We start from the raw sequence: 12,641 nt of genomic DNA on the forward strand, positions 1-12,641 counted from the left end.
AAATGCAAGATACGCATAACATGGTGCATACGATACCCACATACACATACATGCATCATCCGTCAGCAACTAAATCTATACGAGTGTCTGGTTGAGTGGCCAAGACACACACACCGCATCAAACAATGCTAACCCTCAATCTCAATGCTGTTTCTTCTTCGTGAGTTCTCTTTGTTTTTCTCTTCACACCTTCTATAACTGTCTTTCAGTTACTTCTATTGTTATTATTATTTTATATGGGTTTTGCAGGTTCTATGTTCTTCCCTTTAATACCCATTGTCCATTTTCTACTCAAACTCAATTGTTTGTTCCTTCCAATCTTAATTACTCCTTTGCTACTACAGGTACACACACACACTCTTGCTTCTTGGTTATGGACCCTTCTGTTAATTTCTTAGCATAGTTGATTTAATATAATGCTTTCTCTGTTGATTGCAGCAACCAGAAAGTTCAAGACATTTCAGCTCAAGGCTGGATTCTGGGAATCAATTAAATCTGGGTACCTTCAAATTTGATTGTTCACGTTGGATGTAAAAGGAATTCAATAAGGGCACTTGACTTTTATTCTAGAAATTCACAGCAAATTGGCAACTTTGGTTGCGCCTTATTTTGGTAGAATATTGAGTGTGTAGGATTGAATAATTATTTCTTCAACTTGCATGGATCATGGATGGTTCTCACATTTGTCATGTGACTTAGTAGGTTTGGGATATACCATTCTCCCAATGTTATGCATATGGATATTTTTTCTTTGATTAATATAGATAGATGTATGTGCTCCCTGCTATTGAATTCTAAGACTGCTGAAACAGCCTAAGGTGTAGGAGTATCACATATGATGATCAGTATATCTATTGTCTTGAAAATTCCCTTGGCTCAACGACTTGTACCCCCTTTCAGGTTAATGAAGAATAACACAACGCAAGTCATTGATCCACCATCAATAGATGAAGAAGATGAGGAACCTCTGCCTCAAGAGTTTGTCCTTGTGGAAAAGACAGAACCTGATGGAACAATTGAGCAAATAGTATTCTCTTCGGGTGGAGACATTGATGTTTATGATCTTCAAGCCCTCTGTGATAAGGTGTTTATCTAGTGTGTCCTTATGTTGTGTTGTTTTGTTTTAATGTTTCTTATGTAAGGTAGTGATTATGTGTATTCTAGTTTTGAAGTTAATTTTCAGACAGAAATCCATACACTCAGATCATATTAGAAGAAATTGTGTAACAACATTAAGGACTCATTTACCTCTTGTACATTACTCATGACTGTAGTTTCCTTAGTATATTTTCCTTAAATTCATCTTCAGCACTTCCATTTTTTAATCATTATAATTTACAGATACAGTTTATAAATTCTCTTCTCAAAAACTTGAATACTGAATTTTCAGACTTAATTTGTTGTTTTATCCAACATGCCCTTAGTAAAATAGATGGTTCATCTCTTAAACAGGTAGGGTGGCCGCGTAGACCATTGTCAAAATTAGCTGCTGCTTTGAAAAATAGCTATATAGTGGCCTCACTGCACTCTATAAGAAAGTCACCTGGGTCAGGTAAAAATTGTATGACATCTTGCTGTGCCTCTGTTTATTTAATTAGTTAGCTGGTTATGCTTGTAGCTATCTAAACCTATTTGATGAACATCTTAGTGTACTTGGCGAAGTTATTTCACAGAGGGGAATGAACAAAAGAGATTAATTGGCATGGCCCGTGCTACATCAGACCATGCCTTCAATGCCACAATTTGGGATGTCCTGGTTGATCCTAGCTACCAGGTATTTTCTGTCAACCAAACATTGATTTGAACAAAAACTTGGCTGTCATTTACTTAAAAGAGTTCATTTCCATAAGTGAAATTTAGTAAATCCCACGTTCATGTGTAATATATTTTAGTCTAATGTAATATATTGAATTATTAGTGAATTGACGGTCAATCTATATTTTTAGGGGGTGTTTGAGGCCAAAGAAAGCTTACCATGTCAATAATTATGCTCTGTAAACAACATATTTTCGATCATAAGCTTGGAATTGTGCTTGGGGGGGGGGGGGAGAGAATAAATGCACATGAAATTAGGCTATGTTTGAAAGGATAGAATGGAGTGATAAGAGGAGCATAACCCACGGTTGTCAGTTTTCTAAATAATGTAGTGAAGTGGTTGAAGGCGAACCTAAATCATTCGATACCTCTTAGACCTTCAATCAATCAATCAGTTATATGGTTATACCCCCAATTTGAGAAGAATCTGGAATTGAACTCTTCTCCCTTCTGGCTTTTTATGATCACTTAATATCTTAACCCTTTTCATACCACTCAAATTCTCATTTTATCTCCTAAACAATAGCTTTTGGCTTGTCTGCAGAATTTCCCCATTTTAACGAAAGTTCTAAACCTAATCTAACCTCTCCATAGTTTTTCTCCTTTCCATTTGTAATTCTTCTCTTCTTGTGCTTTTCTTCCTGACTCAAGTCTCTTATTTTGCTTTGTATATTGTGCAAGTATGCTTTGCTGTTTGTTTTCACAGTGGTGCATATAAATTTTGTAAAGTTGGTACACATAGGTAGCCTTCCCAATTTAGGTTCTACAAATTACCAATTAGAATCCTTTTGTAATTAAGAGCTGTAAATGACCTTGTACTATATAAAGAGGAAATCAGAATCAAAGAGGGCATCAAGCCAAAATTTCTTGACAATTTTCTCAATTACCGACAAAATGAATTGGTTTTCAGGTTAAAAGACATCATTAAATTTTTGTCAGTTCAATAAAAGTGTATGAGCTAAGTGCTAATTGCATGTGAATATTTTGCTTACTTCCCTTACATGCAATGTATTTGTACATTCATTCTTGAAATAATTATGCATTAACTTGATTCAAGCAATCATTGAAATGGGAAGGAAACAGATAAATTTGATTCATTCAGGTGTAAACAATTTGTGTAAAGAAATATTTTACACATGTATTGAGATTCATTCAGATGTAAACAATTATGTTATAAGATGAATGATCAGTAAAGTGAGTGAGCAATAAAATAAAAATGTAGTAGTTGAATTTAAATTTGTGATTCACTCCACTCTTTTAACTGCCACTGTGACCCCCGAACAATGGAAGAGAATCCCATCCATTCCCTCATTAAATCTGCCAAACAACAGAGTGGTACTCTTTAACTTTTCCACTCCATTCTATTTCAAACAACTCCATTATGAACCACTCTGCTTGATCTCCTTCAAAACTCCCAAACACAGCCCCAGAGAAAGCTAACTATTTCATCTTAAATCTGGGATATTGTTGGATGAATTGTAAAACACATTTGGCAGTGTAGGATTCAGGCATTATGCCAAATTGTTCTTGGGCTTATATACCTCCATTTGTCCTGTTCTAATGTAAGCTTAAATTATGGCTACATATGGGCTGGGGTACCACTTATTGATGTGGATTTTGTTGTATAGGGCCAAGGTCTTGGTAAAGCTCTTGTAGAGAAACTCATTCGAGCTCTTCTGCAGAAGGACATTGGCAATATAACTTTGTTTGCAGATAGTCAAGGTATAACAACATCGATAGCTTTATGCATAGTATCGTTGATGTTCTTTTATTTCAGTGGATACAAAATGCTTTCTTATTCTGTTGGCTTGTGCCATGCTTTCTATGGTTTGGTTTAAGTGGATACAAAGCAATGTCATAAATTTTAAGGGCCACATTAGAGAACCTTCATTTAGGAATATTTTCACCCATGTAACTTAACAATGTTCTTCTTTTACTATTATTGCTGCAAGTTTGTGACTTCATCTGGATGAATATTTTGCCTCCAGTCTTTTCCTAATTAAATCATAAACTTGATCAATGCTATTGTTTTGATCCAACTAAAGGCTACTGCATTCCCTTCGTGATGAATATTCCATCCTAGTTGGGAATGTAGTTTAATTAGTATTGGTTGGAACTTGGAAGTTTGGAGTTTCATGCTCTTTCATGGTTGTGTGAATGAGAAATTGGAGTTTCACTCTTTGCTTTTGTATGTGAATGCAGTTGTGGAGTTTTACCGCAATTTAGGTTTTGAAGCTGACCCGGAGGGCATAAAAGGCATGTTTTGGTACCCAAATCATTAATTACAACCCCCAAATATGTTACTTCGGTTAACATTGCATCCATGAAGAATATAGGGGACCAGCAGTGGCAAGTTTGCCTATTACACTTATATATATGAAAGTATAAAGGATTGGACTTCAATCATGTAATTGTTGTGTTAGGCGTTAACAAGTTATTCATTTTTCCAAAGTTTTGCTACTCTTCAAACAGACAATTGTGAGGTTTTTGTTGGTCTAACTGCTTTATATATGAAAAACCTGAAAATGTCAGTTACTACTTAGTGCATGCTTGGATTCACATTTGAATGGACAAGGATTTATGTTTAATGCAATGTTACTAATTGTAATTTGTATGTTGAATGCATGTTTATAGGTTTTCTACGTATTTTCAAACCTATTGATTGTGATTTTTCATTCTTTTTATGCTTTTCCATATTTGGATGAATGGTTTGTATTTTATAGTTCTGATTTCTTCTTCTACTGTTTCTATTGTCACGATATGATATGATATAATATTTGAGAAAAAAAAACGTTATATGATATATTAAGTTTATATTATTATTTTTAATTATAAAATAAAGCACACACATTATAACATACTTTTTTTTTTCTTCCAAATAAGACACGTTTAAGAAAGGGTGTACCAATAGTATGGGATGCAAATAATGTTAATAGTGTACGAATAATATAGTCTGAACTAGCTTTGTCGTTTCATCTTTGTCTATGTACATATGAAAGGTTTTGAACTTTTAATTCAATTTAATAAAGTTTAAATTTTTCAATATTTTCTTTTACTTGTTCAATTACAAAACTTTCCATTCTTTGATACTTGTGCAATTAATATCTAATTATTAATTGAGAATACTTTGATGCTTGCGTAATTTTAGTTTCCTAATTTTCAGTTGCATAATTTTGGTCTCCCTATTTTATTTTTTTTAAAAATTGATAACATGCATGGATGTGTAGTCATTGTTTTGCTCTTTGATTTTCATAGTTAAATACTAAGAAATTGTTCACTTTCGAACATAAGCACGTAAACTCATCAACATAATTAACATAGATACATCAACATAAATAATTACAAAATAAATATGAACACTTTAATATAATTAACAACTAGCTTATCACTCTGTTAAAATTTGAATGACAGATTAATAAATATAAAATAAAAAATAAAAACTAAAGTTGTTCAATTAAAAATTGGAGGGAAAAGTCAAATAAATTATAAATTAAAGGGACAAAATTGCATAATAAAAATTGAGAGAAAAAGATCAAACAAGTATAAAATCAATTTAGGGTTTAGGAACTCTGCCGTTTCAAAGTGACTTCTCATAAGAGTTTGCCCAATTACTCATCATTCCACATGTCTTGGGCTTATGCCATTATTTTTTCACTACCTCCTTTTTTCAATTCACCCCACTTAAATTTTTTGTAGTTTTTGTTTTTCAAAATACTGTTGTATTTAACACCAACCTCAAATTTATGTGTGTCCCTATTTGATACTACATTCGAAAATAAGTTTTCGTAAGTCTTATCGAATATTATTCTTAAACTTTATTTTTGGAAATATATATAAACTAATTCTGAAAACGAGTTTCTATAAGATCTATCATTTACGAAATAACATTTTGAAAACTTAATTTCAAGAGGTCTTAAAAACACACTTTTGAAAATTAAGTTTCTGAAACTTCATTTTAATAGCTTCTAAAATTAAATAGCTAAAAATTCTGCAATCCCTAAAATTTTCACGTTTTTTCAGAAGTAGATAGAAGATATTTTTTTGAGGGTATTTTTGGGATTATATATATATATATATATATATATTTATTTATTTATTTGTTTTTAAATAAGGATGGTGTCAGGTCAGAATCCAATTCCAGCACCTACAATCCAATCCGATGTTACACTTTTTTATATTAAAAGAAAGTCATAATCATTATATATCATTTCTTAGCTTAGGTCATAATAATAATAATAATAATAATAATAGTAAAACCTATTATAAGTGGGCTAGACCAAAAATAGATATATAAATAAATATGTTGTCATATGATAAGGAAATAAGTTTGAACACAAGAAGATGCTCTCTCCCTCTAACATGAAATTTGCATTAATAAGTCCCCAACATGGTATACACTAAGCTAACGATATACTTTGCAAGTGGGAAGAAAGTAAAAGTTCGTCAATCATACACACATCGTGACATGCACTGTTTAGTTTTCTATATTTTCTAGTTATCGTTCTTCTTCTTATTATTTATTAGACAGAGTGTACTTTATTTAATTATTATGATAGGGTAATCTAAGATATTTACATGCATATTGATGGTTATCATATCATGCGTTGTCTTACTATTTGATTTTTCTTTATCTTCTTAAATTAATCTTCTCTGCAAGTCTCTTTCAATTCACAGTTAAACTTATCTAATTGATTGCGATGAAGATAATTAAAAGGGTAACTCATGAACCTTCAATATTCAAGGCAACGCATATATGAGAAGGTGACACTAAACAGAAACAAAAAGAAAACAATAATGTAGACAACGTTGACAACAGATGAGCTTCTCACGTTTTACTTTATTATTAGCAATTAAGTCAATACGTATCCCTTTCCATTGACAAATTTGGTAGAGAAGTTCGTCGGTAAGCATTATATATAGTGTGTGCATATTGAGCTATCAATTTGGTATATTATGATTACTTTAATTAAATTGGTGTGTTGAGTGTTTTTACTGTTTTAGATTATATTTTAATATCTAGTAAGGAATGGGATTTACTTACCTTAATCATTATTTACAAAATAAAAAAAATCACGTGAGAATTAATAGTATATATGCTTGAAGAAGATATAAATTGTCAAATAAAGAAACATGTAAGAGTATAATGCAAGATTAGTACATAAAATAAGGGTTGTATAATAATAATAATAATAATAAATAAAAAAAAATGCTGAGCGTAATAAACTTTAATATCATATAAATATGAAGAACTTGACACTGCAGTAGAGAGATTTTTAACCCAAAAAATTGTCATTAGCGTCTTTTTTTTCTTTTTTTTTCAGATCTCCTAATCAACACTTGATGGATTAGACGACATTGATAAATAAAGAAATGTTTTTTTTTTTTTTCAGGAAAACTCATGACAATTTTTTAAAATCCCATATATGTACAATTTAGTTGAAAATATCATGTTTTTGTGTTTAACGAACCAAAATTCTAGAGGTGGCAGATGCACATTGGTCATATGATAAAAATAAAAATGAAAAAGACGTGTATTGATTTAACCCTTTTCTCTATTGAAAGAGTGGATGACCTAACGATGACACCACAATAGGTCAGCTGGGTGTGGTAAATTGAAGTATGAAAATACTTGCTCAGTTTAAGATTCATTTGGCTTAGATTTTTCATTTTTGTAGAACTAATTTTGATATAATTGGTGTTCAAAATTAATTTATATATGAAATAATATTTTGCGCATAATGTAAAAGAAATAATTTTGTTTCAATTCTAAATTACAATTAACTTTAAAGTGTGGGCTTTTTCCCCTTTTGGGGTTATTTTGAAAACAAATTATCAAAATAGGCATGCATGCAAACAAATTCTCAGCCTGGAGTTGGGTGGCCACGCAGTAAAATTATTTAGAACAGGGACGTCACCAAAAAGTAAAATCGTCTAATTAACAGACGACTCTAGTATTTGTGGGACACGTGTCATACCAAATAAATGAAAAAAAAATTGAAATAATTCAAAATGAATCGACAGTGAGGAAGAACGAAGCTAAATGTATAAATCGTAAAGAATCGTCTGAGTTAGAGCCGACGTCAGTGTCAGTAGTCAGTGACGATTCAAGACAGTTGTCAGGGTCAGGAACGACACTCTTTTCATTGGTCCACATGGCAGAAAAATTTGACTGTTTGGAGCGCAGACTTCTCTTCCTTTCTTCCGTTTCTCCTTCATCTTCTTCATTGCGCATTTGGTTGCAGAGCTTTGCCGTTGCCGAAAAAAATACAGAGTATATTGGTAATTTGTTAGCTTCTGGTATTAAGATTTTTGAGAAAAAAAATTATTATAAGGTAATGAGATGAATATTTTGAAATATTTTGCTTTTTAAATATGAAATTGCATGTATGTAATATTGAGATTGTGGTGCAGGTGAAATTGTGGGTAAGTGCTTAGCTCGTGAGTGAGTGGAGCTCGTGAAGAAGAGGGTTTCTTCAAATCCATATCAAAGCTGCAGAGGTGTACAAATTATTTCTAGTTTTTAAATATTTTATAAATTAATTTATTTATTTTGTAACAAATAAAATTTTAGATAAATTGTATTAGAAATTATATAATATATATGTTATTATTTATAATTAGTTGTTTAAAAATGTAATAAATAAAAATTATAGTAATCCAGAATATGTATTAATTATTAAATAAATAAATAAAATTCTAATTTAATAACTTGATAAATTAAGAGGAAAGAATAATATATATAAATATATAGTTTAAAAAAAATAAAAAGCATGATAATGAAAAAATATATATAGAATGCAGTGAAAATGTTAAATAATTAATGTAGAAGAAATAACAAATTTTCATATTTTGATAGTAGATTGATATATAAAAAAATCAATGAAATAAAAAATATTAGATATAGTAAATACAGTATTTTTATTAAAAGAACATATACAATTATATTATAGAATAGATAAAATATGAAAAAAAAAATAATTATAAACATATTTAAAATATTATATTCATAAAAATTAGCAATAAAATATAATAATTATGTCATAAAATTTATTTAAAACATTACTTATTTTTAAAAAAATTTATGATTTAAGAAACAAAATTATTATTGAATAATTATAATAAATTAAGAAAATAATAATTTTATGAAAATTAACATAACAGAAGTTTTACTTTAAGTAAGATTGTAGTAATTAATTCGTTAAAAAACAATACATTATTATCTTTTACAAATTTTATAATTTATCTGATTTAGTTGAAAGGATTTTATAAATAAGATATATATTTGGTTTTAACATGCATTTTATTCTTAAACAAATTTGTTTTTGTTTAAGCTACTTCAATTTATTTAAGAAAGATTGAATGCACCGGACCAAAAATATTTAAAAGTAAATTTGAGAGTTATTTTTATTGACAGTTAATTTGAGTTTAAAGTTTAAAACTTAAATACACGTTAATTTATTTTTATTATTTGTAATCAATTTCATGCGAAAAGAGACTTGTGAGAACTATGGTCAAAACTAGTATTCCTTTCAATCCAAGAAATAAAACATCTTTGAATGTTTTTTTGCCAACCTTTAACTTAAGAACTTTTACAAAATTTTAGAAACATTTATTTTTTTTACATATATATCCTTTGTAATTATTGAATTGTTTAACGAAATAGGCACTGATGGTTCTTCTTTCACCATACCTGCATTTCATATAATGAGGGAGTTTTTAAATTTATTGTGATGTAATAGGATGAAAATTAGTATATTTTTTCTATTTCAAAATAATAAAATTTAATATAAGATTCGACATACCAAGAATGCATGAGCAAATAAATTTGTAATCCAACTTTTGGTGGTTTTGAGATATTGAAGCATGTACGCACGTATGGCACTACCCCACTTTATAATTTTTCACTTGTCTGCATTTTTTTGGCAACGATGCTCAAACTCTTCAGGAACATCCACTATTGTGATTGACACACTTCACAACACATGTTATTGCTTTTGACTCGACCACAAAAAAAGTTTGATGTTTCCTCATGACATAATGTTCTATAGCCATTCTTACATTTTCTTTAGTGTCAAATAGTTGTCCAACATATAATGCATCTCTTTCTTTCTATGATTGCACGTCATTCATACCAAGAAAATCTAATTCTTGATCAGGGTGTTCCCAATTAATATGACTGTAATGTGGGGTTATATTTTAAAAGGGCAATGTAGTTTCTGCATTACAACAATTCATAATTTATACCCTCATTAACAATTTATACATTACTACAAATATAAGTTATGAAAATATATCTTTTAAATCACTATCTAAAATCATACCTCCATGTTGTTATTGCGTTGAACTAACTCTTACAATACCCTTCATATTGATCATTGAATCATAATCATTATCTGTCTCAGTATCAGAAAAATTATTTAATGAAATATCTTCTTCTTCTTCATCTTTATATTCATCATCTTCATATGTAGATCGTACATTGTAAACTTATATTATTAATAGTATTTGCAGCATCAATTTTAAAAATTTAAAATCATCAACTTCATATTACCTTCTCTTATTGCATAATCATCATCATCATCACTTCTATGATTGTTTGGGAGTGATAAATTCACTTCTAACGGACGTGCCACAACAGAAGATGTTTCATTAACCGCAACATCCACATATATCTCAACTACATTCTTATGATGTGGTTGTTGACACGCACTTATCATGTAATCTATCTCTTCATCATCACATACATCCAGAGTTGTATGGTATCGACTATTTGTCCTAACTAAAATTCGTGAAATTAATCTAGAAATTACATGACAACTAAACAATTTCAATTTTGTGTGGATCTTCCTTTTAAACATTTCAAGTGTGATGTCACGTTCTATCTTAATCATCTTTTTCTCTCTTTTAAAAATTATACTTTCATTTCCTTCATATATTCTACCATTTGAATATAATATAACAACAATTTCATTCATCCTACATTAAAAAAAAGTCAAGCTTATTTAAAAATTAATTTTTAATATAATTTAATTATGTTTAAAAATTTATTTGTAATTACAAATATTTAAATTTTTATTTTTTAACATTATATTTTATCTGTCTTATTTTCAAACATAACAAAAAAATTAAATTACAACATTAATACTTAAAATATTATCCAAATATAAAATAAATATTATTATTCAAAATATAAATTCTTAATAGCCAATAAAAAATAATTATATATTTATAATGCTTAAAAAAATCTAACCTTAGTGTTCTGGTTGCAATTTCTTCTCCAGCCTATTGGATCGCCAGCTCTACGGTTACAATAGAAAGGTTTCGTATTTATACACATTAAATTTGGACAAAAGAATGTATCAAAATTTTTATCCACCAGTCACATTAAAATCGGGCGTAGTTGGACGACATTGGAGTCGTCTCTGTTGTGGACGCTACAAAAATTGTCCCAAAATAGACAATACAAGTTCATTGAGCAACACGTGTCGTATGAGTGTTGGTTACAAATGGGACAACACTCTTAAAGTTGGCCACATCATCGAGCCTTAAAGTATATATATATATATATATATATATACACACAAAGAGAGAGAAAAACACTCAAATAAATATTTTAAAATTAATAAATTTTTAAATTTTTGGTAATAATTAATTTCTCATTTTTTAATTTAAATTATTTAAACTTTTTTATACAAAAAGTAAATAAAAAATAAAAACTCTACTTGAAACTTTGAAGAAACTAAGCCAATTCATGGTGATGGAGTCGTGTGTGGAGAATAAATTGTGGGACTAGCTACCACCAAATTTTGTGCTAATTTAAACTTTAATGTATAAATAAAGATCAAAGTTTTGTTTTTTTTTTTTGGTCAAAATTATTGATTTTGAAAAATTTGTAATAAAAATTAATCTTGATGCTCATGGGGACAAAATGATGTTGATATCATGCTAAAAAGTTCCCACGAATTTTATGTCTCTTACTTTGGATATTTTCATAATGCCTTTCAGTTTTTAGTTTCAAGTTCATTCATCTAACTAGCAGCTTTTCACATTTAATTTGAATCCTTTTTTTACTAGTTTTACCTTTTATCGATGATGCTGTTAGCATATGCATGGAACTTTTATTATTCTTTAAAATACTCAATATATGTTTTTATTTATACTCTCTCCTTTTGTTTTATCATCCTCACAGCTAAAAGATCCTTCAAAAGGCTTAAAAAATAAGAGTATCTTTGTGTTTCACTCTGTTCTTCAGTCCAAGTTTGAAAAGAGAGGAACTCGTTATCTTAGTAATTTTAATGTTTGAGAAAGCTGCTGCATGCATATCATTTCATTCCCATTTGACTGCTGCTTTCATGTAGTTTGATTTGGCATAAATAATTTTGGCTTAAACATTAAATGGTTTTTATATTTGACCTTTTTTAATCTTCAGTTTGTTTTAGCTATTAAATGGTTTAAACATTAAATAGTTATATATATATATATATATATATATATATATATATATATATTATTTTAGTCTTTTTTGTTAATATAGTCTATTAAAATTTTATTACATATTAATTTATTTTTAGATTATATCAATTACAGAAACAAAAAAAAAATTGAAATTTAAAGACTAATTTCATAAGTCTAAAATTTTTAACCTTAAGTCTACATTTGAAAGGACAAAAATAGATGAAAAAAATAAAAAAATATACTTTTTATTATTTAAATATTTAAAAATATAAAAAAAAAACAAAGAAATGAGAAGATAAGCCTTTAAAAAAATCTCTCAATAATGGGTGACTTTTATTTTCCTTTTTATTCATATTTTAGCTATTTCAAAA

At 28.9% G+C, this 12,641-nt stretch overlaps 1 protein-coding gene across 2 annotated transcripts; it reads left to right on the forward strand.

The window, feature by feature from the left end:
• Positions 1-24: 24 nt before the first annotated feature.
• Positions 25-4,400, forward strand: LOC113861492 (acetyltransferase NSI). Of its 2 annotated transcripts, none has more exons than XM_027494337.1 (8): positions 25-160; positions 250-344; positions 439-499; positions 901-1,084; positions 1,453-1,552; positions 1,674-1,774; positions 3,444-3,537; positions 4,018-4,400. In XM_027494337.1, the coding sequence occupies exons 1-8, from the start codon at positions 126-128 to the stop codon at positions 4,095-4,097; spliced, it is 750 nt and encodes a 249-aa protein (XP_027350138.1). In that variant the 5' UTR covers positions 25-125; the 3' UTR covers positions 4,098-4,400. The 2 variants fall into 2 exon arrangements, with proteins under 2 accessions (XP_027350138.1, XP_027350139.1); XM_027494338.1 differs by having other exon boundaries at positions 439-456; positions 893-1,084; positions 4,018-4,325.
• The last annotated feature ends 8,241 nt before the right edge of the window (positions 4,401-12,641 follow it).

Source organism: Abrus precatorius, unplaced genomic scaffold (assembly GCF_003935025.1).
Source record: "Abrus precatorius isolate BTA unplaced genomic scaffold, Abrus_2018 Scaffold3, whole genome shotgun sequence".
Lineage (NCBI taxonomy): Eukaryota > Viridiplantae > Streptophyta > Magnoliopsida > Fabales > Fabaceae > Abrus > Abrus precatorius.